The 24,122-nt window shown below is 36.2% G+C and overlaps 3 protein-coding genes across 6 annotated transcripts in view; 2 read left to right on the plus strand and 1 right to left on the minus strand.

Moving 5' to 3' along the window:
- The window catches only part of LOC126817679 (neuroendocrine convertase 1), a 28,294-nt gene extending 21,450 nt beyond the window's left edge, over nt 1-6,844 (plus strand). Inside the window, exons 8-14 of the mRNA XM_050544788.2 lie at nt 398-610; nt 752-852; nt 1,682-1,924; nt 3,486-3,643; nt 4,703-4,836; nt 5,456-5,590; nt 6,468-6,844. Coding sequence (XP_050400745.2) covers nt 398-610; nt 752-852; nt 1,682-1,924; nt 3,486-3,643; nt 4,703-4,836; nt 5,456-5,590; nt 6,468-6,572 — 1,089 coding nt within the window. The 3' untranslated portion in view covers nt 6,573-6,844. The remainder of the gene's footprint in view (nt 1-397; nt 611-751; nt 853-1,681; nt 1,925-3,485; nt 3,644-4,702; nt 4,837-5,455; nt 5,591-6,467) is intronic.
- Nucleotides 6,845-9,356: 2,512 nt separating this feature from the next.
- Nucleotides 9,357-15,162, minus strand: LOC126818161 (protein canopy homolog 2). Of its 4 annotated transcripts, XM_050545385.2 has the most exons (7): nt 15,116-15,162; nt 14,864-15,006; nt 14,594-14,693; nt 13,416-13,531; nt 12,123-12,320; nt 11,416-11,515; nt 9,357-11,110 (listed from the first exon to the last, which is right to left on the minus strand). In XM_050545385.2, exons 3-7 carry the CDS (start codon nt 14,679-14,681, stop codon nt 10,965-10,967), a joined length of 648 nt encoding a protein of 215 aa, XP_050401342.2. In that variant the 5' UTR covers nt 14,682-14,693; nt 14,864-15,006; nt 15,116-15,162; the 3' UTR covers nt 9,357-10,964. The 4 variants fall into 4 exon arrangements, with proteins under 4 accessions (XP_050401342.2, XP_050401343.2, XP_055956690.1 ...); XM_050545386.2 differs by lacking the exon at nt 14,864-15,006 and having other exon boundaries at nt 15,080-15,155; XM_056100715.1 differs by having other exon boundaries at nt 14,864-15,155.
- A 209-nt stretch (nt 15,163-15,371) lies between these two features.
- LOC126818160 (methionine aminopeptidase 1D, mitochondrial) lies at nt 15,372-22,626 on the plus strand. The gene is made up of 7 exons (XM_056100725.1): nt 15,372-15,477; nt 16,223-16,518; nt 17,645-17,836; nt 18,203-18,366; nt 19,434-19,531; nt 20,091-20,144; nt 22,324-22,626. The coding sequence occupies exons 1-7, from the start codon at nt 15,468-15,470 to the stop codon at nt 22,467-22,469; spliced, it is 960 nt and encodes a 319-aa protein (XP_055956700.1). The 5' UTR covers nt 15,372-15,467; the 3' UTR covers nt 22,470-22,626.
- Nucleotides 22,627-24,122: the final 1,496 nt, after the last annotated feature.

A 24,122-nucleotide genomic window follows, 5' to 3' on the forward strand; every position in this document is an offset into this window, starting at 1 on the left:
CAACAAACATAAGGCAAATAGCTATAAAATCCAAACATACCAGAACTGTCATTATTTATAATGATTATTGTAAATTTAAATGGATAGACGAACTGTTCAGGTTGTTTTCTATTATTTAAAGTTATGAAAATTTGGCGAATGTGTCTTATGTTTTATATAGTCAGTAGTGGAATTAGATTGTTCCAGGCGATGGAAATGTTGAGCTCTTTTCTTAATATCTGAACACATTTGAAATGAATTTCCAGATCAGAAATAAGAATTAAAATGAGGATTAATGTCCTGCTTTGCCGTGGTCAGTAATGCTTTAACAACACAGCCACCATTATCCAAACCATTTGAGACACACGAGACCGTAAAGCCATCCTACATTCTGTAATATATCTATATTTAATTAAAGGGGCGTAATGGTAAAGGTGTTATCTATGTCTGGGCGTCTGGTAATGGTGGTAGACTTTATGATAATTGTGACTGTGATGGATATACTGGTAGTATTTATACACTCTCTATTAGTAGTGCTTCACAAACATTTAAAAAACCCTGGTATGGAGAACTCTGTGCCTCCACGATGGGAACAACATATTCTAGTGGTTCAGCTGTTGATAACCGAGTGGTAAGTTTTGAAAGATTATAATGATAATGTACTATGTGGGGATTCTCATATTAACTTAAATAAGTTGTGTTCTTGATACCCCCTTACTTATGCCCTTTCTACCTTCCAGTTCTATTTAAACGTTTATGTTTATTTTTGCAGATCAGCACGGATTTAAACAATACGTGCACATCTAGTCACACAGGAACATCTGCCGCCGCACCTCTAGCAGCTGGTATTATAGCTCTTCTTCTCGAGGCAAAGTAAGTGTTAGTTAGGTTATTTGCTTGATAAAGACGAGAGTATCCTTGTCGAAACGTCGCTTAATAGTAAACTCAGAAATTGTGTATCCATAAAATTGTACTTTGTGTTATCTGATGGTCTCTTATGATCTTTTTTTTAGAGAAGTAACCCAACAAAAGTTGTGGCTATTTGTGAGGATGTGCTGGAGATTCGACTTATTTTAAAATAGCGCAACAAAGTAACGCTTTTTGATATTATCAAATTAATAAATCAATGTTAAATTGCAATAATTCCGGCCGGGATATTGCAAAATAATTAATCTGGATTTACACGCGTAACAACCAAACCCAACTCTTTTTTTTTTGTTGATCGAGAGAATGTGATTCATCGCCGAGACAAATTGCATCATTAATCATTTAAAGAGAGAAAGAAGAGAGACGGAGGGGGGGGGGGGTCGAGAGACAAACTAGGTCATTTCGGGACTTACATAGGGTTCAATTTTATTACAAAAATTCTCGTACGCATAAGGGTCTTTAGCAGTGGAAGGAAACCGGAGGACCCCTAGGAAATCCACGACGTTGAGCAGGCGACCCACTCCGAGAAATTCCGCGATGTTGGACAGGTGACCATACGCCATGTAACGTACAGGCGGGGAGTCCAAACCACTTGACTCAATGACGGACCTTGTGATGTAACGCCTTCAAGCACCCCACCCCCTCCCCCCCCACCATCTCATTTAAAGTCAGATGTGGGGTGATTTATGCAAAGAAGTTACACTAAGAAGTTTTCACCAAATAAATGAAACTAGGGCTTTTAAACTTACTTTTCTCATAAAATTAAAATTTCCAGCCCTGATTTAACATGGAGAGATGTACAACATTTGGTAACATGGACGTCACAAATAGAACCATTACGTCAAAATAAAGATGACCACGGTTGGGTTAAGAATGGAGCTGGATTTTTAGTGAATACAGCTTTCGGTTTTGGAATCCTAGACGCAACGGGATTAGTAGATGCTGCAAAGGACTGGCAGAACGTTCCAGCTCAATCTGCTTGTGAAGTCGTGGCTACAAAAGATTCTAATTTACCCCAGTAGGTATTTTTTTACAATTAATTCCATGGTTCATATTCTTGCTGCCTCTTACCGTACCCATTCTTTAATAATCTGTGGATTTTCTCTCCTTCCCCGTTGATTACCAGACAATGTAAATAGATTTTTCTGAAATGGCAATTCTTAAATTAATTTCATGGGCGTCGACATCTTGCTTTAATGCTAGTTACTTCCCTTAGATTTTGTTCTCGATAATGTAAAAGAGTGGATAATCTAGCCAATGGCAATAACCTAGTTATTCTCAAATTTTGACAATCCATCCAGACTAATATTCGTAGAATATTTGCCTGAAAGATAGAGACTATCTCGGGAATAGAAATACTATAATAAGTCTAGTATTACAACATTTCTTTTTCATTACATTACTGTTTCTTAATGACAAGAAATTCTCTACAGACTGACTATTAAATCTCTTATACTTCTAGTATTACAAAGCGATACCTTTATATGTGTACTTTCTCCACGATTAAATCAGCCGTGTGCTTTAACAACCACGATAACGTGTAGGCATATTAAAATGATTATAACATATGGAGCGGAATGAACGACGTAATTCGACTTTTAATATAGTAAAGATAATATGCTTACTTCAGTGCATGTAACGTCTTACTTACATACTTACATATGATAGATTGGCTATTTACATATGCAAAAATGTAAATTTCTATTATTTACTTCTTAGATATTGTAGTTGGAATTTGTATTTTGTTCGGTTTCCACTATTACTTTCAATTTATTGTCGCATTCCGCTCCATAATAACATAATTATGTACATTTTTTAAATCAGAAAAATGTAACATTTCAAACACATTAATTTCCACACTTGAAAATAGATATTATAATCGTACATCAAAAAAGGTGTTATTTGTCAACTTTTCCTAAATGAGATTTTTAATGTTTTTAATTTTAAGATCATTAAAAAAAATATATCTGGAAAGTTCAGTAATTGATGTTTTTTATTATTGCATTTCAATGTTTAAGATATTTAGAGATATTTTTACAATAAAACAATCGTTCCGCCGAGGTTTGATAGCTTTTGATTTGTTTTTTTTTTTCGCGTGGGAGGGTTTTGTTTTTCAACACCTGTGCTTAGTATATTAGTTACACATTTTGGAATAAAAATGTTATTTAAAAAATAATATTACACAGATATAAATATGACGATAAATATCATCAAAAAATATTCTGGAAAGTTCATTAATTGAAGATTTTGTATCATTGCATTTCAATATTTACGATAAGCTTATAAACGCCATACTTTAGCGATGTCTTCAAAATGAAGCAAACATTGTTCACTGTAGAGATATGAGAGCTTTCGATTCAAGTTTTTTTGGGGTGGTGGAGTGGTTGAGATGTACACTTTAGTTTCACATTCGTTTATGTATTGGCGTCAAGGGATCGAACATGGGACCTCCAGCCAATGTCTTGCTATGCCGCCATGGCTCCACAATGCGTGTAGCAATTGCTTTACGAATTATTATAACTTTGAAAGGAATGGGTTATAGGATATATGATGTGGTTTTACGTTTTCCCTTTTTATAGAGCACTAAAGAGTAATCAGAAATTAGAGATAGAAATAGATACTAGTGGTTGTAAAGGCCAAGCTAATGAAGTTAATTATATAGAACATGTTCAACTTAAATTAACTTTAGATTATACAAAACGAGGAGCTGTTAGTGTGTATTTAATATCGCCTTCCGGTAAGTTTATCTTTTGTCTCTTACTCTTAACTTTAAAGATGAATTATGCAAGAGCGAATCTGACCTATTGCCGTGTATGCTTCTGGCTTAGAATGCAATATGCATTAATATTTCGACATTTATTCACGTGACCATAATCAACGCTCTAGAACATCGGATGATTTAGATATTTCGTGGATAAGACAATACCAGCCTCATCTGCGTTAAACGAGAACATGACCAGACTACCAATTAAAGGACTGACAATCGAGATTTCGTTTTATCATGGTAGTTGGCGGTCGAGAAAACGTACCTTGTCGGTGTTTCCATTTCCAATCATGGCATGACTTCGCTCAAAATAAAGTAATTTGACTGAAATTTTCAATTAATTCATTTTTCATTATCCATTTTTGAACTGCTATGGCGATAAGCTCTTTCTCTAAATCCTGCACAATGCATCTTTAATTAAGTCCCAGCTAAGCACAACCACCCCTCGCAAAGCTTGTATTGTTTTCTTCCCCAAAATATCAATAACTTGGTAATATCTCTGGACTTAAAACAAAAAAGCATGAAAATAATGTAAAATAAATAAAAGTCTTTAACTTTTGACTGGATATGCTACCAATTTATTCTATTAAATTATGGTTCGGCATGAGAGCGTATAATATTCTGTTGATACATTGACATGGGATGGATACAATATAGACAATGGTACGAAAATACAATCCATACAATGTTAATGTTATGATGGCTCGCTAACCATAGTTTCCGCTTGTCATTGATGCAGGACGAGGTTTCTGGCTCGGAATAGCCTCTGGTCGTTCGGATAGGAAGAACAACCGATTCCCATGTACACATTGTCGTGCACGTAAAAGAACCCTTGACAGTTGGAATTCGAAATAAGAGTAGACCGCTGTTGTCCGGGCAAAATCTCCCCCATAGGTGATCACTGCATGGCGTATGCCTGTCTTCATGAGCCCGAGTGGAGTCGAACAGTGGGAAGTTAGACCCCATTTCATTTCATTTTCAACAATAGCGGTTCATAATAAATTAATTTATTGTGTGTTTTTCATGTAACAGGTACTTCAACCATGTTGTTATCAGCGCGACCTTATGATAAATCTACGCAGGGCTTCCAGAGCTGGCCACTCATGTCGGTTCATAACTGGGGTGAAAATCCTTCTGGTAAATGGAAAGTCGTTCTTGAAGATACCGTGAGTTGTTTTTTTTTTTTTTGGCACCTTGATACAACGTATATTCTTGAAATTTACAACTGCCAATAACATTGATTTCGTCCTCGCCAGACGCTGGCTCGCTAGTCTGGAGGTCGGGTGTTCGATCCCAGCATTGGCCGTGAAAGTTAATCCAGATTTTCCGGCGTGATTCCCCCTTGCCAGTAATGCAGGACGAGGGCCTGACAAGGACAGTTGTCTAGTCGTTCGGATGAGACGAAAAACCGAAGTCCCGTGTACACATTGGTGTGCACGTAAAGGATCCATTGGCAGTTGGAATTCGATATAAGAGTATGCCGTAGTGCCGCTGTCCAGGCAAAATTTCCCTCATAGCAAGCACACTATGGCTATGCCTGTCTTCGGAGCAGAACAGTAAGACTTTAAACCTAATTTCATGCAATTTCAGATAACTCAGCTGGCATTCGCACATTAGTTCGCGTAGAAGATTCGACGAAGAGCAGTTGTGAACGCCGCTGTTGGGGGGGGGGGAAGTTCTCCTTGTATAGGTTGTGACCAAATAAAGACAAAGTACAGGTTTTGATGATAATTTAAAAGCATTCCTGTACCATCATTTATATTTTTTCTCTCTCTGTGCTTTCAGACTAATGATAAGAATACAGGCATAGTGAAGGATTTAAAACTTGTTATTCATGGTACTATGGAACAACCACATCATATGAAGAATGGTCCTAGAACTTATATCCGGAATTATAACAATGTACAAAACAAGGAAAAGGTGGGTTGTTATTTTAAGATTCAGATTTAAGCATTTCTTAAATTTGTTTTGGGGGGTTGGATGACCGAATGGTTAGCACGTGCGCGCTGTATTGTAAGGCCTGTCATTGAGTCAACTGGCGTGGTTTCTAATCCCGGTTGTACGTGACAAGGAGTAGGGTCGCCTGTCCAACCTCATGGGTTTTTTCCGGGTCCTCCGGTTTCCTCCCACTGCTAAAGACCCCTACGCGCTAGCGAATTATTGAAATAAAATAATAAAAAAATAAACCATATGTTAGTCCCGAAATGACCTAGTTTGTATCTAGTGGACGGTAAACCCCATCCCTCTCTCGCTCTCTCTCTCTCTCTCTAAATTTGTTTTAAATTGAACGACAATTTGAACTTGGGTGTATACAACAACGGGTCAATGACCATCTATATTCGTCTATTTGTTTTTTTAAAATACCATTACCAAAAACTGTTGACAACGTGAATCCCCTAAATCAATTTTTACACCCAGTCTTCATGCCTGTTACTAGTGTGTGTGTGTGTGTGGGGGGGGGGGGCTCTGCAAAATGTTTTCGAACCCAGCATTGATCGAGACAGTTCATCGGTATTTTCCGACATGGTTGCCCCTTGTCAGTGGTGCAGGACAGATGACCCGGCAAGGGACAACGTATAGTCGTTCGGATGGGACGAAAAACCAAGGTCCCGTGTACACATTGGCATGCAGTAGGCCGTAGCGCCGGTGTCCGGGCAAAATTTCCCTCACAGCACACTGTATGACGTATGCTCGTTTGCATTCGCCCAGTCGGAGCAGACGTTAAACCCCATTTTATTTTATAAACCAGTTTCAATGTTTGATATTTAGTTAATGCTTTGTTGTTATCTTGTTTCAGCCTGAACAGTCACCTGAGTCTTTGATTAATGGAGAAACATTATTGAAATTAAATTATCTCAAAGATTCCGTGCGAGGCCTCAAAGCCTTGTTTCAGGGGATGTAAAAGTGATGGATGTTTGCGTCGGCTCAGAACTTCCCATAATTGTCACGTTAATACTATCAAAACTATAACTTAAAATTCAAAAACCCTTCTTAACCGTAAGTTTTAGTATTTGAGCTTAATAGGGGATAGAAGAGTCTTTTGAACAGTTCACAGAAAGACGTGTACTAGACCAAAGACTAAACACTAATTTTGAGCTGACTGCAAATGGACCATTACAACAGTCACATCTTTACACCATTCTCTGAAGAAATAAAGATATTGGCTGTAAATAATTCTTTCTCTTCATTTCCATGGTCTTCATAGAATAGCATTATTTTTGAGTATATACGGACCTTATTCACGAAACTTCAATCCAATAAAATCTGTTATACTATTGAAAAATCTTGATTTTTAAAAATGACAGCTCGCATTGGTATTCAATCCGGTAAAATCTGTTGCAATTGAAAAATCTTAATTTTTAAAAATGACAGCTCGCAATGGTATCTAATGGATGTTTATAAGAATGTGAGTTAAAAACTGTCAAATTGTCTCGGAGAGCTTTTCCATCCACTTCCAAACAGGTATAACACCCCACCGACTTAATACCACCCTCCTCACCCCAGCGACTAGAACTATATGTAAAAGATCAGCATATATCTACTCTGTCAACCCGACTTTTGTAGCCTAATCTTAAAACAAGACAGTGTCAACCTTATGATTAACATTATTTTTTTCATTACAATATGAATATAATTGGTATTCGGATTGATACCCATATTGCTACTTTAAGGTTGAAGTAGCTAAGTCCGTAACTCAATATCATCCAAAATCTTCGACATTGAAAACACGATTTTTTTTTTCAAATTTAAATCAACATTGGTGTTGTGATCTTACCTGGAAAAGTTGGGCTTCTGATATCCAATATTTAAGACAAAATAAACATTTTACCATTGGTACACGAATCGTGTACCATAATGCGATTCAGCGCCATTTGTAACAAGGTGCTCAAAGAATGAGGCTAGACATATTCCACAAGTCATGTCAAACGGTGATATCATGTTCTTATTTGGAGAGATGCGCAATAAATAATATCGGTGTTGACTGGAATAACCAGACGCTAGAAACTGAATGTAAAACAGTTTATATAAATTCATATTACATTATTATATGTGTTGCGACCCATTTGTGCCAATTTCTAGGTACAAAATATTAGCGATTTAGCTCCTTTAACAGCGGCTTCTTTTGATATCTTAAAACATATTAGATATATTAATTCATTTTGTTTTACCTTGGAGAGAGAGAGAGAAGTGGGAATTAACGTCCACTTGACGCAAACTATGATCAATTAACAGTGGGAGGAAACCGGAGAAAACCCACAAGGTTGGACAGAAGACCCTACTCCTTTTCACGTACAACCGGGGAATCGAAACCACAACAGTTGACTCAGCGACAGACCTTATGATACAACGCGCACGCGCCAACCATTCAGCCATCCAACCCCCCACTTTACCCTGGGCCCTATAGATAGGGTCGATACTTTTCTAGTGTCACGGTGCAAGATTTTGCAACGGAAAACTATCAAATAACAGTTGACTCAGCGACAGACCTTATGATACAACGCGCACGCGCCAACCATTCAGCCATCCAACCCCCCACTTTACCTTGGGCCCTATAGATAGGGTCGATACTTTTCTAGTGTCACGGTGCAAGATTTTGCAACGGAAAACTATCAAATGAACCATAGTTTTCTTCATCAATCAAATTTTGCCAAAAGGGCCACACATAAATTATTATCGGCATACTTGTGTGTAATATCACGTGTGGTTAAAACACAAATTGTATTTCGTTTCGTTTTTATAGTTTAAATTTCGTTTTATTAGTTGTCAAGACAGTAAGATCAGGAGGGAATTTAAAATGAACCCCGTTCTCTATCATGTAAGAGATAAGCCAATGAAATGGTCTCTTTAGTTAAACTTGGGGCTAAGTGTGCACTGAATTATGGAAGACATCTATTGGGTAGTATAGAACGAAATGAAATGAAATGGGGTTTAACGTCCTACTGATCTGCTCCTATGCTGGGCTAATGAAGACGGACATACGTCATACACTGTCCTATGAAGGCAATTTTGCCCGGGCAGCAGCACTATCGCCTACTCTTATATCGAATTCCAACTGTCAAGGAATCTTTTTCGTGCATTCCAATGTATAAACGGGACCTCGGTTTTTCGTCTCATCCGAAGGACTAGACAGCTGTCCTTGTCAGGCACTCCGTCCTGCATCACTGGATGAACTTTCTCGGCCAATGCAGGGATCGAACACTCGACCTCCAGGCTAGCGAGTAGTATAGAACAAAACACAAATTACATATAATCAGTTTATATGGGCTAGGTGAAGGGGACGTTATGCATCATGGGTTTAGAGTTTTTGCGCCCACAGTAGTTTAAATGCAGTTTTCAACCTATTATCATAATCATATTGCTTAACCAGTGCCAACCATATACTGCGGCTCAGGTGTGTTACAAATCAACTCTTGCATTTTCTACATAGCCCAAAATTCCTCGGTATGAATATTTTGTTTTTGCGTCCCATGGGATCTTGTTCCTCATGCAGAAGTCACCATACTTCTGAAGTCCACCCGTAATAGATTGTATTTTCTACACAGCCCAAAATTCTTCGGTGCGGAGTTAGACCCTACGCCTCCACTCGATATGAATATTATGTTTTTGCACCCCATGGGATTTTGTACCTCATGCAGAAGGCAACATGCCTCTGAAGTCCACCCGTAATATAACAAAGAAATTGTCATTAATGTTTTAAAATTTTTATTTTAAATACTAACCATATAAGGGATTTCTATGTCAGACGACAATGATAATGAACATGATTAAATGAGTTAATACATAATGTAATACTACATGCACTAATAAATTTAGGAATAGTTTGTGAGTTTTCCTTCAAAATGCAATGACAAGTTGAACGAGATCTTTGAATGAAATAGATGCAAGGCACAAGAGTATTAAACTAATTCTAACAGGAAAAAAAGAATTATTTATGGACACCCAACCTAAATGAAGCTAAGACATATATTAAAAAATAATTGTTGTTTAAAACAACATTCTGACAATTATTGTTTTAAGTTGATAATAAAATGAGCTTTACATATCTTAAAGTCATATTAATAAAGTTCCCTTTTCTATATTGCAAACATTTCCCATATCTTTTAGGTTTTAAATATTCTTTTAACATTTCCAATCTTACAAAAACATCTTAAATCTTTTCAATCATATCATTCATACAGTTTCAGGCATAATTTACATACATAATTTTATAAATTGAGAAGCATTACATAAGTGAAATAGCTGTTGAGTATGGGGATGTATAATGGTTATACATTGAATACTGGCCAATAAAAGGATTCTAGATTATAAAAAAACCACCACAGACGGGCTAACATTTGTTGGCCGAACAATGTTTTGTGACAAAAGTTAGCCAAAGTTAGCCAGAGGGGCTAACATTTGTTGGCCGAACAATGTTTTGTGACAAAAGTTAGCCGGGGTGTGTTGGATTTCAACCCGAACAATTTTTGCAAGATCAAACTTGTTAGATTTCAAAATCATTGCTCGACCAATGTTGATGTTGGTCTTGTTTGCGTTGAATTTGAACAAACAGTAAAACATTATATAAGGCTATACAATCAGTATTTTGTTAACGATGAAGTGGTACAGAAATGGTTGAGTCACCTTTTTGTGATCATCTGAAGTTTGTGTCAAAAGTTGTTTTTTTTTTTAACAAATGCTGGTTGGATACATTGAACATTCTTCATTTGTGGGTAATTTAAAAAATAAAAAGGTATACAACATTTATTTTGACAAACCCCAACAAATGTTAGTCAATCTGTAGTGGGCTTTAGTGCCAGTAAGTTCGATATAAAGCATAAACTACTATTCATCAATGAAACTGGTCCCAAACAAGAATATACCATTACTACAATTTCCTAGTTAATTAACAAATATACATCTTTAATAACAATTTATTCGAGCTTTTGTACAATTCTCTTTTATTGCTCTGAGTACAAACTAATAATATACATAAATACTTAAAGGAGAAATTAGCCATTACAATTTTAATTATAAACCTATTGTAAGTTAGTTTCATTCATTCAAAACCTGCTGATTTGTTTATTTATAGTTACTGTTAAGGTGTTAATTTTTTTATCAATTAATGGCAAAAGAATATGAACTTTACAGTGTCAATTGGTAAAACTATTTTAACACTAAATACAAAATCTGCAATGACTAGAGTTCTCCTTTATCTTAGTACAAGTTCCATTGAGTCACATATCATGATGATAACAACATAGGTTTGAAAGAACTAACACAATATACATATAAAATATCCTAACCATGATTCATGTTAAAGTTCCTCTTTTTCTAATTCTGATAAATTATCATCATCTTCTTCTGTGTCATCATCATCTACATCCTGTATAAGACTTTCACTTTCTTCTTCAGCAGCAGCAGTAGGTAATGGTATATTTAAATCTTCCCCAGTACATGCAGCTGTAATAGTATGGTCATAACATTAGTGAGATAATTAATTAAACAATACAGACTGGCTAAGTGTAGGGGTTAACATCCACTTTGATCCCAGGTGGTATTGCAGACTGCCATGGAATAGAGTTCGAAATTTTTTAAAACAGGGGTCTAAACCTTCAATTGAACCCAAGGGGGATAACTCTTGTTTTGTAGAACACAATCTTGTGAGCACATTCTTGTACTGTAATGTTTGGGGACTCTGAGAAAGTGTTATTGTTTTAAAGACTATTTTAAACAGCAGATGGTTATATTTATATTATAAAACTTACAAACAATATCTCCACATATAGCTTTTTCTATTTCTGGTAAAACTTCTCTTTTAAATAAACCAATCATATCCTCTTCATGGTCCTCAATAACAGATTCACACTGAAATCCATTTAAAATAAACATTTACAATTTAATGGTTACATAATATTTCTATGTCTATTTATTTTATTCCATAATCATTTTCTTCAGGTGCTCGCTTCATAAAGCAAATGTAACATTACATATGTAAATTAAACATAGATTATGCAAGAGCTAAATCTGTCTATTGCAGGTCTTTCTTTAGGCCTGAAATGTTATCTACATTATTAATTAGACATTAATTAACTTATCCAGACCATAGTCAACTCTAGATGGCATTGCTAGCCTGCGATCTTTAGTGGATTATAATCCGATTTACTGCATAACTTTCCTTCACGATTTAACGATTAAATGGATAATTGAGACTATGCTGTTTATCATACTGACTTTAATAATTATTATCGAGGCTAGGCGGAAATTTCAATCGCTTAGTTCTTGGTTCATAGTGGATCAATTTGAATAAAATTTTCAGCAAATTGCCTTTACATTATCTAGTTTTTAACTATTATAGTGAGAACTGCCAACTCGTTATCGAATCTCCCATAATGTATCTTTAAATAGAATTTATAGCAAAATATTTTAATTGTGCTTCATGAAACATGACCCACGAAAAACAAGATCAACTCACATAAAATTTAATTGTTTTCTGTGATTCTTTGTCTGTCGAGAGATTTTTTAAAGATAAAGCTTTGCCAGTTCGTGATGTTGTTCTAACTACACTAGTTCGACCACTGGTGACATCAGTAGTTTTAACATAGTCATCCATCTTGTGACATATACCTTCCATTAATTCAGTTAAATGTGTCTCAGATCTAGCATAAGGTTTCTGAAAAAATGTTGTATATCTATATATAGGTGATTTAATAATAATAATAGTAATAATAGTCTATTTATATTGTGCAATATCCATGCATGATTTGTCTTAGTAAATGCAAATGAGGGGGGTTGGATGGCTGAATGGTTACTGTGTGCGTGCTGTATCATAAGGTCTGTCATTGAGTCAACTGGCATGGTTTTGATTCCCAGGTTGTACGTGACAAGGAGTAGGGTCACCTGTCCAACCTCGTGGGTTTTCTCCGGGTTCTCCAATTTCCTCCCACTGCTAAAAAACCCCACGTGCAAGTGAATTATTGAAATAAAATTGAACCATGTTCTAGTCCCGATATTACCTAGTTTTTGTGGAGTGAATGTTAAACTCATTTCTCTCTCTCTCTCTCCGAGATGCAAATGAATTGAAATAAGGTTTAACATTCTACCCTTTCTGCAGTAACCAGGCTTATCAAGACGGGCATACACCATGTAGTGTGCTATGCGGGGAACTTTTGCCCTGGCAGCAGCAGTACAGCCTGCCTTTATTTCGAATTCCAATTGTCAAGGGTTCTTTTACATGCATGCCAATCAGAAAGACTAGATACTGTTCCTTTAAAGGCCCTCAATTCTGCACCACTGACAAGGAACAACCACCCTGAAAAGTTCTGCAGAACTTTCTCATCCAATACCAGGATCGAACCCCATAGCTTTGGTTAATGAGTCGGCACCTTACTGACTGAGCAACATTTCAAAATGCTCTGTGCAGTCTTAATGGTATATGTCTAAAGCTTGTAGTGCCACATTTAGTTGAATGAGATTTTAGTGTCTGCCAGTGACTTATTAGAAAACCAAAACGATACCTTTCACCCAAAACCAGTTAATGTGACACTGACACATGAATAAACAAGTTTATAATTTTTAACGATGTGTGGGTAGTTTCAAATATTCATAGTTGGCTTCATATCATGGTTTTTAACAACCAATAATATCAACTTAAAACTTTACTTATTAAATTCCCTTTTAACAACATAATTAAGACATGGCTTCACCAAAAACCATTGCTCATTGCAACTTGTAGAGACCATTCTGATGTCAGGAATCAATACCGTACCTCTGAAATTGCTTGGTTGCCATGTGTATCAACACGGAAACTACCAACTTGAACAGTTTTCTTGGGATCCACTTCGCTTATACTCCAGTTAATTTCATCCACTAAAGCTCTACATACTACAAAAGACAAATTTTTAATACAATTAAACGATTGAATCAAAATTCATTCAAGACCAACTAATAATATTTGGTCTTTTTATTTCAATGGTAGATAAAAGAAAAAACATGGGTCATTACTTAAATTAGTAGCGTGCAACTCGTGAGCATCGAGCGAGCCGACTTTATACATGTAGAAATGAAATGGGGTTTAACTTTTATGCACTGACTAGGCTAAGAAATGAAATGAAATGGGGGTTTAACAACGATCCTACTGTTCTGTTCCAACTAGGCTAATCAAGACAGGCATATGCCATACAGTGTGCTATGAGGTAAATTTTGCCCAGACATCAGCGCTACGTCCTACTCTTGTATCAAATTCCAACTTCGAGGGATCTTTTACATGCACACCAATGTGTAAACGGGACTTCGGTTTTTTAACCATCCGAATGACTAGACAGCTGTCCTTGTTAGGCCCTCCATCCTGTACCACTGACAAGGGGAATTTTAAACCACACCGGTAAATCCTGATGAACTTTTTCCGCCAACAACGCGAGAGTGGTTCCCAACTAGACTAAGGAAGATAGGGCTAACTCTATAAATAATATTTTACAGGTGCAGTACATGAGGGCTAATTTGTAAACAATAACAATCTTAGTCTATCCTAGCCATTTATCTTCTAAAACAGAAACAACTTCTGTCTTTTTATGATTTTAGTTTCATGATTTATGATATTGGCTTGATAATGGAGGAATTCTAAGAATCTACTGCAGTCTCATTTTCCAAACTCAGAATAAAAAGACAAGTAAATAGAAAGTGCCATGCCTATTTCTAATTATGGTAGGCCTATAGTTACTTTAGTAATGTATTGTATCAGCTCTGCTCTCTACTACGTTACTGGCGCGTGCTCTATACAACTAATATGAAAATAGGATTCCAAAATAGCCTTAGAACGGAGATGGGGGAAAAGCCTTATTTTCATATTAGTTGTATAGAGCACGCGCCAGTAACGTAGTAGAGAGCAGAGCTGATACAATACGTTACTAAAGTGTATTATTTTTGGCTTCCTAAAATAATTATTACCTGCACAATAAAGTTGCTTATCTCGTTTACTATCAACGGAAATAACAAAATAACTTGCAATATATAAAAGTACACTCTTCAAATTCATTTTCTCTACCTCCTGAAATTAAAAATACTAAATACTGCACTGGTATTGTCAAAATCACTAATAAATCTAAATTATTGTCAAAATCAATAAAAAATAATTAATTTTTGTTCTAAAAACAATAATAATATTGGTGTGATAACGGTAGTATACTTGGGCCATTAATAAAAAATTTAAATACTCACAGTGACTTCTGGAAGAGGTGCTAATTGTTTATGATACCGGTGGTAGACGAATGGCCTGGTCTCTACTTTTACTTTAGAATTTTGATCAAAGAGATGTGTATTTTTTTGATTGGATGACAGTCTACCAGTCAAGTAGAGATTTCCTGCAAACACATGAATTAAAATTGTACGTATAAGTTTATTGTCTGGGTTTACACAAACTAATTTAGTATTTACGTGACAACCAGAAAAAATTCTCTTCGAAAATTCCACCTTATATTCACCGGTTCCAAAATCCAGTTTCTTCTGTCGATGTCCCCTCAAACCTTGCAAAATAAATTATTATTTTTATTTTCCTGAAAATCGTTGAATTATAAATCTGTTATAATTTCATTCAATTAAAATATAAAAATATAGAATGTACCAAAAGGTTATAATACTTTACGTGTAATTTCAGTAAATAGTGAACATAAAATTGATATTTATATGGGCGTAAGCGATCGTCTTCGCAAAAACAGGAAGTGGAAATGAAACTAGAGTTGTTACGTCCTACCTTCCTGTCACAGAAGTTCCACGCACAGAAATAATAAACAAGTCAATAATTTCGTCTGAATTTTTAGTGGCAATGCTGAAAAGTGGGTAAAATTCAATTGTATATGAATTATTTTACGATACACGAATCAGTCCAAGTAAATCTGGATTTAGTGCTGCTTAAAAATAGAGATGCTCGCTTTATGGAAAAATTAGACGCATGCTATTGAATTGATCATGACATGCTGAAAGTAATTAAATCTTTATCAAATCAATTTAAAATAAATGTTATCAACTATAAAATACAGGTAGGCTTGGCTATAACTCTTTGATTTGAGTCAAAAATATAATTGTCGATAGCATTGGATTTTGTATTTTGAATTATTTTGACAATAATTACTCTGATCGAAACATATAATTTAAATTATATAACATCATCACATTTATATCAGTTGAATGATGTTTTCTACATAACTATCTCATGTCATTATCGAAACTCCGGTATGGATTAATTGTTCAAAAGTCTTTATGTCATGTCACTGGATTTGCAAACAATTTAATTTAATATATTCTCTTTTAAGCCTTTTTAGTCCTCATATCTTCCTTTATAAGACCATGGACACTAATATAAGTCATCAGTCTGCAGTACCATATATTTTATCATAACAAGTTCATCAATGTAGAGACCATACAGACCGTAATGTTGAGCTTCAAACTAAATCAAATTTTAACCTCAATGGTTTTATTGTAAGATCTCAAAGGGCTGTACTGTCAATTCATAAAATTGCACAAGAGTTTACTTGTTTTAACCCCAATATATTTACAACAGTATTTTTTGTTTTTTATCAGGACCTTCTTACAGTGTATTAAGAAATGTCTGGAAGCTGAATAAAACAAGATTCATCCGATCATGGTTGAAGAAATCCAGCTATCACTCTCCAGCCTTGGTTATGCCACATACAGTTAGTCCAGTCCGACCATTTCCAGATCATATACCGAAACCACCATATATAACAGATCCAAGCTGTATTGTTAAAGCTAAGTCAGGGGATATAGAGATTAAAACCGCTAGTCAGATTAATGGAATGAGAGCAGTGTGTAAATTAGCTAGGAATATCTTAAACTATACAAAAACAAAACTTGAAGTAAGTTTATGGATATATTGTCACAATTTTAATCGCTATGACACAGTGGATAATCAAAATTTCTGAATGTGGGGTGCCACAAAATATGAACATCATTTTAAATTTCTATAACCGTATTTATGTCCATTTGCAAACAAGTGGGTAGAAAACAAGATTCTGTACCATGCCGCATAAAAATGAAATGAAATGGGGTTTAACGTTCTACTGTTCTGCTCCAAACTGGGCTAATGAAGACAGGCATACGCCATACAGTGTACTATGAGGGAAATTTTGCCCGGACAGTGGCACTACGGCCTACTCATATCGAATTCCAACTGTCAAGGGATCTTGTACGTGCACTGAAAAAGGGGAACCACAACGGAAAATCTGAATGAACTTTCTCAGCCAGTGCAGGGATCGACCACCCGACCGCCAGGCTAGTGAGCCAGCATCTTACCCACTTAGCCACTGTGACCCCCAATACCTCACAAACACCATTGTTTTACAAGATGTAGATAAATTTACTGCTAGTTTTTGATTTTGATTCATGAACTCATTGATAAACTAGAGTAGAAAAGTTTAAAATTTCATCTGATTGTTTTTTTCTGCATCCCTGTATGATCAAGAAGAGATCTTGTAACAGACTTGTTAATAACTTTATTTGATTGTAAATGTAATGATTGAATGAGGTTTAATGTCTCATCCACACAATTCCTTGGTCATTTTAATATATGGCCATATTCATTTCTACATGTGTACAATGCAAGGAGAATTATGCCTGGACTGAACTGCCAAAGCAAGGGTGGTGGGGGGGGGTAGTTTTTTGCCTCATCTGAATGACTTGGCACACTTTTCTTGTCAGCCTGGACAAATGAGAACCAGGTTTGAAAAATCCTGATGGCGCACATGGATTCGATCTCAGTAAATTCTAGTTGAGAATCCAAAGACCATTCGCTCTACTATGAAATTTAATACACGTTATATATTAGAGGGATTTTAAATCCCTGGTAAAATACATATCGTGAAAGCTCAGTCCAACATTCGGCCTCCTCTGCAGACAATATAAATGATCTAGTCAATTAGAGTTATCATCACACATTTGTATTATCACATTCAAAGTTAAAATTTTGTTGTCTTGTATTTTCAGATTGGAATGACGACAGAAGATATAGATATGATAATATATAATAAATGTATAGAGACACAGTGTTATCCCTCTCCATTATTATATAGAGGTTTTCCCAAATGTGTTTGTACATCTGTTAATAATGTAGCTTGTCATGGTATACCTGATGATAGAAAACTAGTCAATGGTGATATTATTAATATAGATATAACCGTAAGTTGTGATATTATAGATATAACAGCAAGTTGTGATATTGTTAATATAGAGATAACAAAGTTGTGATATTATTAATATAGATATAACAGTAAGTTGTGATATTATTAATATAGATATAACAGTAAGTTGTGATATTATTGATATAGATACAACAGTAAGTTGTGATATTATTGATATAGATACAACAGTAAGTTGTGATATTATTAATATAGATACAACAGTAAGTTGTGATATTATAGATATAACAGTAAGTTAACAGGAATTGTGATATTATTTATATAGGTATAACAGTAAGTCATGATATGGCAAATCATAAATAAAGACCTTGATATTGCCTGGTTCTAAATTTCTTTTAATGATCAGGTATACTTTAATGGTTACCATGGAGATTTATCAGAAACATATCTAATTGGTCAAGTAGATGAAGAAGGTCAGAATTTAGTGTCTGCTGCTAAAAAATGTCGAGATGCTGGTATTGCCGTCTGTAAACCTGGTGTAAAATTCTCACAAATTGGTAAACATATCAGGTTAGTCCATTAAAAAAACTACTGTAAGTTTGACATGTACATTTCTGTTCCAGATTGCCAGAATATGGTTAGCTGTGGTTCACGTGATACACAGAAATTTTCAGTCATAGTGTCTTCCACCTTTTAAGTCAGAGTATGTGGGGTGCTATCAAATTAATTTTATTTCAAGTCAATGGATTTTTTTAGAACATCTCAGTCAATGGCGTAGGTTCGAACATCATTGCCATCTGTAATTAGATTGGTCGACTCTTTCAGTCATATTCTTGAAAATGCAAAAACTCTATTTCAAGGGAATGAATTTTGTGGAGATTGTAAGTAAGTGCTTGACCATTCCCTATCAAAATTGCCTGAATCTTGATAGATTTTTAATTCAAACAGGGGCTTAATCATTTTTGGACTGATATTTCTTTAAGAGATTCAACTGTCCTTAATATCACAGACAATTGGCAAATGCTATGAATGCACAATTTTTAGCATACTGGAATTTCTTTTGTCCATTCTATGAAGTGCAATATTAAATGACTATTTTATACTGTTATTTTGGGGAGACACTGTGGCTCAGTGAGTAAGACGTTCGTTTGCTAACCTGGAGGTCCCAAGTTCGATCCCTGCATTGGCCGAGAAATTTTATCAGGATTTTCCAGCATAGTTCCCAGAGTGGTGCAGGACAGAGGCAAGGGACAAAGTATAGTCAATAAGATGGAATGAAAAACCAAGGTCCTGTGTACACAATTGCGTGCACATGAAACATCCCTTGGCAGTTGGAATTCAATATAAGGGTAGGCTGTAACACTGCTGTCCGGGCAAAATTTCCCTCATGGCACACTGTATGCCATAAGCCTGTCTTTCATTAGCTCAGTCGGAGCAGAACAGGACATTAAAATCCATTTCATTTTATTTATACTGTTACTTGGGTGGGGTTTTTTTTTTTGGGGGGGGGGGTTCATACCCAGCTTTTGAGCTTTATTTGCTGAGTGAGTGGTACTCACTTTTGCCCCTGGCCCTGACGATTGCAAGTAATGTATAGTGTGAAATGGTTAATTACTTTATAACCTTCTTCGTTTCAGTGAAGAAGCTGAAAGACAAACTGTATCTGTTATGCCAATGTTTTGTGGTCATGGTATTGGAGAATATTTTCATGGCCCACCAGACGTTATTCACTTTGGTAGGTTTAGATTTCTTTTACTGAAGTACACAATTTTATTAAAGGGAGAGAAATGGGGTTTAACATCCACTCGACACAAACTAGTTCATTTCAGGACTAACATATGGTTCAAGTTTATTTCAATAATTCGCTTGCGTGTAGTGGTCTTTAACAGTGGCAGGAAACCGGAGGACCCGGAGAAAACCCATGAGGTTGGACAGGCGACCCTACTCCTTGTCACATACAAGCAGGGAATCGAAACCTAGCCACTTGACTCAGTGACAGACCATATGATGCAACGCTTTAACCATTCTGACATCCAAGCACCCAATCTTATTAGGCACTAATTACCAGAAATCTCTCATTTTGAGAAATAGGGCCTACTACTTTTTTTTAACTAAATTAGTATTAGCTTGATAACGTTGAGAGAATACTCTACGAAACGTCGCCTTAAATACAGTAGTAGCTGTTTTCCATAACTATGTGTTTTGTTGTTAAATTAAAAACATTAAATATTATAGCACAATATGTATTTGCAGTACTGTCTTAAAATCTTATTTTAAAAAAATATTTTTTACAGATTCGTCATATAAAGATGATACAGTGATGAAAGAAGGAATGACTTTTACAATAGGTAATATTTTATATTTATTATGTAAATATGTGTAGTTATAATTTATTTGATACTGGTAGTTATTTACAAATATATATACTATTCAAAAAAAGTAGGGGATATTTGATTTTGGGGGCATAATACTAAAATATGCAAATGACTACGAAAAAAGTCACTATAGAACCTAACAGAAGAAACATTTCCAGTTACATGTGACGCCCAAACGCACCAATAGCTACCGCATGGAATGCAGGTGATGCTTGGGATCATCATGGGGGTCCAACCCAAGATTTGCACGACTCTGACTTTGAATGTTACAGTCATTGTGGCATTGAATTCCAGGGTGGAAACATCAGTTTAATTGTTTTAGTGACCAGAAAACAAATTTTGATATGCGTCGGCTTACCCAAAATGAAAGGTTACGTGCCCTTGGCATGCTACAGATCGGCACAACACAGGCGGTTGTGGCGCGGACGATGAATGTTTCTCAGTCTGTCATAAGCAGGCTATGGTCCAGATACCGTGATACACAATCTGTACAGGACAGACCACGCTCAGGTCGACCAAGGGCGACAACTCAAGCCCAGGATCGATTTATCCGTACCTTGGCCTTGAGAAATCGTGTCATCATAGCAAATCAGATCAGCGCTCGTCTTCAAACAGACACTGGTGTGAGAGTGAGTGGCCAGACGATTCGGAATCGACTGCATAGGGGTCACCTTCGCGCCCGACGTCCTCGCGTGATCCCTTGTTTGAGAGATCATCACATTCAGGCACGACGTCGTTGGTGTAGGGATCGTCAACACTGGGATAATCGACGCTGGAGCAATGTGATGTTTTCAGATGAGTCAAGGTTCACTGTTGATTTTTTGGACAGACGTAGGAGGGTGTGGCGTCGTCGAAACGAGCGCTTCCAAGACGTTAACGTCATCAGACATGATCGATTTGGGGGTGGTTCTGTTATGGTGTGGGGAGGCATCACTGTTGCTGGAAGAACGGCTTTACATGTTGTTGCAGGGCGTGTTACAGGCCAGTACTACCGGGACAACATCTTGGCAGTCCATGTTGTGCCGTTCGCACGACGTCATGGCCGCCGTTTCATCTTCCAGGATGACAACGCAAGATGTCACAGGGCCAGGATCGTTACAGGTTACCTCCAACAACAGAACATCACCACATTACCTTGGCCAGCACTGAGTCCCGACCTCTCCCCCATCGAGCATGTCTGGGACATGCTTGGACAGAGGTTACGTCAACGTCAACAACGTCCTGCCAATGTCCAAGAACTTGCTGCTGCGTTGCAACAGGAATGGGACAATCTGGACCAAAATGACCTTAGACGTCTCATTAGGAGTATGCCACGTCAGATCAATGCTTGTTTGGCAAACAGAGGAGGATTTACCCGTTACTGACTTGGTTGTGATGCTGTGGTAACTTTGCTGTTTGACCCCGGGTATCATATTACCCTTATAATGGTCAGTCTGTGCCTTACTTAGTCTAACGATCATTTGGAATAAATTGATGAATGTGAACTTCATTTCATTTTGTCATTTGTTTCTTCGTCAGTTTCATTAGGTGACTTTAATAACACTTAAAAATCAAATATCCCCTACTTTTTTTGAATAGTATATTTACAAATGACCAATCTGATTAAAATACAGATCTATATTTCGTTTAGTGTTTTATACTTTCGATGACCTACACTACATGAAGATCTGACAAGTTATAGTGGGGGTTCACGTCAGGGGTCAAACGAGTGGCTTTTGACCCTATGACATCAAACATTGATTAATCAATGTGTGTTGACGTTTCTAGTGGTTTACATAGTTCAGTGCATAAAAAGGCCAAGAACTCGCCATAACAGACTGTTTCATTGGTTAATTCCTCACATCAAGTAGAACGCCTGTTACATAACAACTCTTCCAGATCCTAGTGTAGTAAAGACAGGTAAAACTTAATTTTGAACTATAAAAACGAAACGAAATAGGATCTGTGTTTTAATCAGATTGACAAATGATGATAATTGCTTCAAAGGTAATTTTTGTATCATTGAAAAATAGAATATATTATTCACTAAAAGTAGTTAACAAGGCATCGATGAATCTGTATTGTTTAGTAAAATTTTAAACAACAGTTATTAATGTTAGTTAGTTTTATACGATTTAAACAAACTATTCAAGTATTTCTTTTATATTGTCAGAGCCAGTTATAACAGAGGGCAGTGATGAAATTGAAATATTAGATGATGGCTGGACGGCTGTGTCTGCAGATGGGTCTAGATCAGCCCAGTTTGAGCATACAGTATTAATAACTTCAGATGGTGTAGAGATTTTGACACAGGAATAGCAGTTAATTAAAATATGATCAGTATTCTAGTTCAATTATATGTGCCTTGTGTAAATAAAAACAATTACGGGTGTGATACTGTGTGTTTAATGGTAGTTGTATGTTTCATAAAACTGTTTCTTCAGCTACACATTGAAAATAAATGATTCAAAAAATAGTTTTAAATGCTCACTAGGTTTTTCTTTCATTTTCTTGTTGGCCATTATGGTAAAGATGATCTCTATTGATTTTTGGATATTTCTGCAGAAAGTTCCAAATTTTTTCTCCTCACATAACATACATTGCAATATTCCTACTATGAGATCTTTTGGAGCTTATTCAATGACTCATTGTCATCAATATTCATCAATTATTCATTTATCGCCCCTGCAATCCAATCCTTGTGATCGCTCTACAGGTCAGCCATTTTAAGATTTTTGGTAGTATATATTCAGTAACTCATCAACATGAATCCTATCCAAATTCAGATCCATTTGTTACTGCCCTTGTTATCACTCTACCAAGAACTATACTACACTCATGATCCCTTAATATACATTGTGACACCATTCGGATGTACACAAATGAATGCATTGTGGTTGACACTGGTATGCACAGATAGAGAGAAATGGGGTTTAACAACTCCACACATACTAGGTTATTTTGAGACTAACATATTGTACAACTGTTTTCAATACAATCTTTTGTTTGCGCGGCCCACGATGTTGGACAGATGATAATACTCCTTGTCTCACATAGAAACATGGTATTGAAACCATGCCCCTTAACTCAATGACCAACCTTGCAATCTAAAGCACAAGGGTTAGACCACTTGATCAGCCAATTTCACCTCCCTTCCCCCACCATGTACAAATAAATAAATGAAATGAAATGGGGTTTAACGTTCTACTCCGAACTGGGCTAATGAACATGGGCATACGCCATACAGTGTGCTATGAGGGAAATTTTGCCCGTACAGTGGCACAACGGCCTACTCTTATATCGAATTCCAACCGTCAAGGGATCTTTACGTGCACACCAATGTGTACAAGGGACCTTGGTTTTTCATCCCATCCAAACAACTAGAAAACTGTCCTTGTCAGGTCCTGCATCACTTACAAGGGGGAACCATGCTGGAAAAATTGGGATGAACTCTCTCAGCCAATGCAGGGATCGAACACCCAACCTCTAGGCTAGCGAGCCAGCATCTTACCCACTTGGCCACCGCGACCCCCCCCCCCCCACAAATAAATAAATAAAGAAGATATAAGCCACCTATAATAAATAGTTTAATAAAGGAACTTTCCTTATAATATAAACAATTGTATATAGTAGCACTTATTTTAATATCAGGAATCAATGGCACTGAGCTATCAAGCTAACAGAAGGAATATTGTAAAATTATAAATATCCTTTAAGTAAATCAAAGTTCAGATTTTAATCTGTAAACAAATAAGACAAAACATCAACCACACAAGATTTAATAGTTTATATGAGACATGCTTTATTTCATCCACTCTTGTTCCCAGTTAATAATTGTAACACTTTAGTCGCCTTTTCACGTACTTCCCATGTACCATCCTCATTAAGTCTGTTAGTTGCTATTAGTAACTCCTCAGTATCCGATGTGGATGTAAGATTGAGTGCACCACCTTCTAAAAAAAAAAGAGGATA

The sequence above is a fragment of the Patella vulgata genome, chromosome 4 (assembly GCF_932274485.2).
Source record: "Patella vulgata chromosome 4, xgPatVulg1.2, whole genome shotgun sequence".
NCBI classification, from domain to species: domain Eukaryota; kingdom Metazoa; phylum Mollusca; class Gastropoda; family Patellidae; genus Patella; species Patella vulgata.

What these genes read in the sequence shown, in the direction of transcription:
- LOC126818160 (XM_056100725.1), top strand. An exon ending in TTATTAATATAGATATAACC is followed by an intron (nt 17,837 to 18,202) that starts GTAAGTTGTGAT and finishes TTTAATGATCAG; the next exon opens with GTATACTTTAATGGTTACCA. An exon ending in CAAATTGGTAAACATATCAG is followed by an intron (nt 18,367 to 19,433) that starts GTTAGTCCATTA and finishes TCTTCGTTTCAG; the next exon opens with TGAAGAAGCTGAAAGACAAA.
- LOC126818161 (XM_050545385.2), bottom strand. Translation starts at nt 14,681, where the DNA reads ATGAATTTGAAGAGTGTACTTTTATATATTGCAAGTTATTTTGTTATT. An exon ending in AGAAAACAATTAAATTTTAT is followed by an intron (nt 11,516 to 12,122) that starts GTGAGTTGATCT and finishes AATGGATTTCAG; the next exon opens with TGTGAATCTGTTATTGAGGA. An exon ending in TATATGTGGAGATATTGTTT is followed by an intron (nt 11,111 to 11,415) that starts GTAAGTTTTATA and finishes ATACTATTACAG; the next exon opens with CTGCATGTACTGGGGAAGAT.